The sequence below is a fragment of the Acanthisitta chloris genome, unplaced genomic scaffold, assembly GCF_000695815.1.
Source record: "Acanthisitta chloris isolate BGI_N310 unplaced genomic scaffold, ASM69581v1 scaffold6298, whole genome shotgun sequence".
NCBI classification, from domain to species: Eukaryota; Metazoa; Chordata; class Aves; order Passeriformes; family Acanthisittidae; genus Acanthisitta; species Acanthisitta chloris.
Window position 1 is genome coordinate 4,097 of NW_008688585.1, and position 2,941 is coordinate 7,037.

Genomic DNA, 2,941 nt, shown 5'->3' on the forward strand with positions numbered 1-2,941 from the left:
CATCTGGTACAACAAGGTGTAGATCAGAGATGGATTTGGAACACCACGGCAATTAGTAATCAGCCAGCAGGAGAGCACTGTAGAAGGGCAGGGAGTGTGCCCCACTGCCCACAGGAACCATCCTGATAAACCACAGCTGAGCACCACAATAAACACAGCTTTCAAAACAGAATTCCCAAATGAGGAGCTCAGACACCCTGTGGGCAGGAGCTTCCAGTCTGTGAGTGATCCCATCCCAGGGAGTGAAGGACACTCGTAAATCATAGAATCGTGGAATGGTTTGGGTTGGAAGGACTTTAAGGATCAACTGGTTCCAACCTGTGATGGTCAGGGGCACCTTCCACCACTCCAGGTGGCTCCAAGTCCCATCCAACCTGGCCTGGAACACTTCCAGGGATGGGGCAGACACAGTTGCTCTGGGAAACCTGTACCAGTGCCTCACCACCCTCACAGCCAACAATTCCTTCCCAATATTCCCACCTATCCCTGTCCTCTGGCAGTGGGAAACCATTCCCCCTAGTCCTGTCCCTCTGGGCCCTTGTCCCAAGTCCCTCTGCAGCTCTCTTGGAGCCTCTTGAAGCACTGGAAGAGGCTCTAAGGTCTCTCTGGAGCCTCCTCTTCTCCAGGATGAACAATCCTAACTCTCTCAGCCTCTCCTCCTAGCTCCATCCCTCTAATCCTCTCCATGGTCTCCTCTGGACTCTGTCCAGCAGCTCCACGTACTCTTGCTGTTGGTGCCCAGAGCTGGAGGCAGCACTGCAGGTGGGTCTCACCTGAGCAGGGCAGAGGTGAAGGAACTCCTCAGGAGACAATGGGATGTGGTGGAGCTCTGGTCTCCAACACATCAGCAGCCACACCACTGAGAACAAAATGGACTGTGCATGTGCTTTGTACAGAAATAACCTCAACTTTGCCATGGAGAGGCAAGAAAACGCCCTGAAATTGTGTTTTATTTCTTCATGTGCACCCAGAAAAACCACCCAGAATCCCTATCAGGAATTTATTCAACTCTTCCTCTTCCCACTAAATTTTGTTCTCTCTTTTGGACTGCTCAACCTGGAACAGAGAACAAAAGCTGCTCTGTGCCAGAACTCGGGATACAGTAAATCTCCTCAATTCCCTCCAGCTATAAGCAAAAATTCTAAAGCTTCATCATGGGAGTGATGGATTTGTAGGGACCCAGAGAATGTGTGTGCCCTGGCACATCCCTCACAGCCCAGATGGGGAACAACACAGTTCCAGGGGAACACCTGCCTCCTGCCATTACCTGCTCTGACTCACAAGGACACCTTCACCAAATGCTGTCTGGGATTGCCCAGGGCCATCTGGCACAGGCTCCAACAACATCTGCATCCAGATGTTGTCAGCAGCCTGTTCCTCAGCCTCAGCTGGGGAAACACCTGGCTGCAACTGCTGCTGACTCAGTGACTTCATGCCAATGGATTCCCTGAGCAAACACAAACTGGAACAGCAAGAGCTCCACTGAAAACAGGATTGCAACAAAACCCCAAACACTAACTCCACACAGCTTTCTCCAGGTATCCCGAAGAAATCTGAGCTCTAACCAGCCTGCAACACTTTGATCCCTTCACCCCGTCTCGTTGTGCAGGCACTGAATCATAGAATCATGGAATCTCAGACCACTTTGGGTTGGAAGGGGCATTAAGGATCATTCAGTACATGGCAAGGGACACCTTCCACTAGCCCAAGTTGCTCCAAGCTCCATCCAACCTGGCCTGGAACACTTCCAGGGATGGGACAGCCACAGCTTCTCTGGGCAACCTGTGCCAGTGCCTCACCACCCTCACAGGGATGAATTTCTTCCCAATATCTCACTCAAGTTCCCTCCCTTTAGTTTCAACCCATTATCCATTGTCCTATCACTACAGTCCCTGACGAAGAATGCCTTCCTGGTTTCCCTGCAGGCCCCCTCAGATACTGGAAGGAGGAATGTCAGTGGATGTCCAGTGAGTGAAACAACCACAAATACAGATCAGACTCTCATGTGCAGCTTCCTGTTCCTGCCCAAGAACCCAAAACGTAGCGAGAACTACTTAGCCCTGCCTTTAACTAAAGCATTTCCAGCTCATAACCTGTGTTTTTGCTCCACAGAGTCCCTCAGGACAAGAGACAGATGTGGGAAAAGCTCCTTAAGGATGGAAATCCCTAAATAAGCAAATGCAGGTGCTGCAGGAGGAAGGTCTGGGAGAGCCTGCCAGGAAATCAGGGTATGAATGAGACATTGTCCTGGCAATTCCCTCTACTTTAGGCACACAGAGCCAACTGCTCAGCAGTTAAGAATCTCCAGGACTGCGGAGAAACACATCTCCTTCAGCCCAGGAGAGCATCTGATGGTGGTTCAGCACTGCAGTGTGTAAACATCATCACAGGAGCTTATTCTGAAAATATTTGATCATTTGAATGCTGTTTTGAAATGATTTCACCCCATCTGCCCCGGCAGAGGTGTGCTGTTGGAACATACCCTCCATTGAGAGTGGGTGTGAGGCCAAAGAGGGTGCAGAGCCCCACAGACATGAGCAGGGAGCTGAGCACTGTCACCACTGCAGCCAGGGCCAGGCCCCACTTGGATTTCACCATGTCAATCTTCCCTGGAAAAGAGAGAGCACAGCTTGGGTTACCAGGGAAGAGCAAATGGCATTAGTACAAATGGAGAGGGGATCCCCATCCTGGCTGATTTGGGGAAGTGACTGAACACCCACACACAGAAGGGTGAGTAGGTCAGTGCTGGTGTCTGAAACGCAGCTCCTAGAGCCTCCCAGAACAAGGGTGGGGACCCAGGATAATGTCGGTTTCCAGCTCCAGCTAGTCCCTGAGGAGTGAAAAAAAGGAACTTAAATGTGGCCAGTGAGGTCTAAACCCCCCAGCTCAGAACATGTGTCTGATCTGTCTGACAATGAGTGAAATAAACTGGGAAAAAAGG

At 50.9% G+C, this 2,941-nt stretch overlaps 1 protein-coding gene across 1 annotated transcript in view; it reads right to left on the minus strand.

Moving 5' to 3' along the window:
* LOC103808295 (sterol regulatory element-binding protein cleavage-activating protein-like) overlaps positions 1–2,941 on the minus strand; it is a gene marked incomplete at its 3' end in the record, with an annotated part of 23,614 nt that overhangs the window by 4,087 nt on the left and 16,586 nt on the right. The window contains exon 7 of the mRNA XM_009081070.1: positions 2,483–2,609. Coding sequence (XP_009079318.1) covers positions 2,483–2,609 — 127 coding nt within the window. The remainder of the gene's footprint in view (positions 1–2,482; positions 2,610–2,941) is intronic.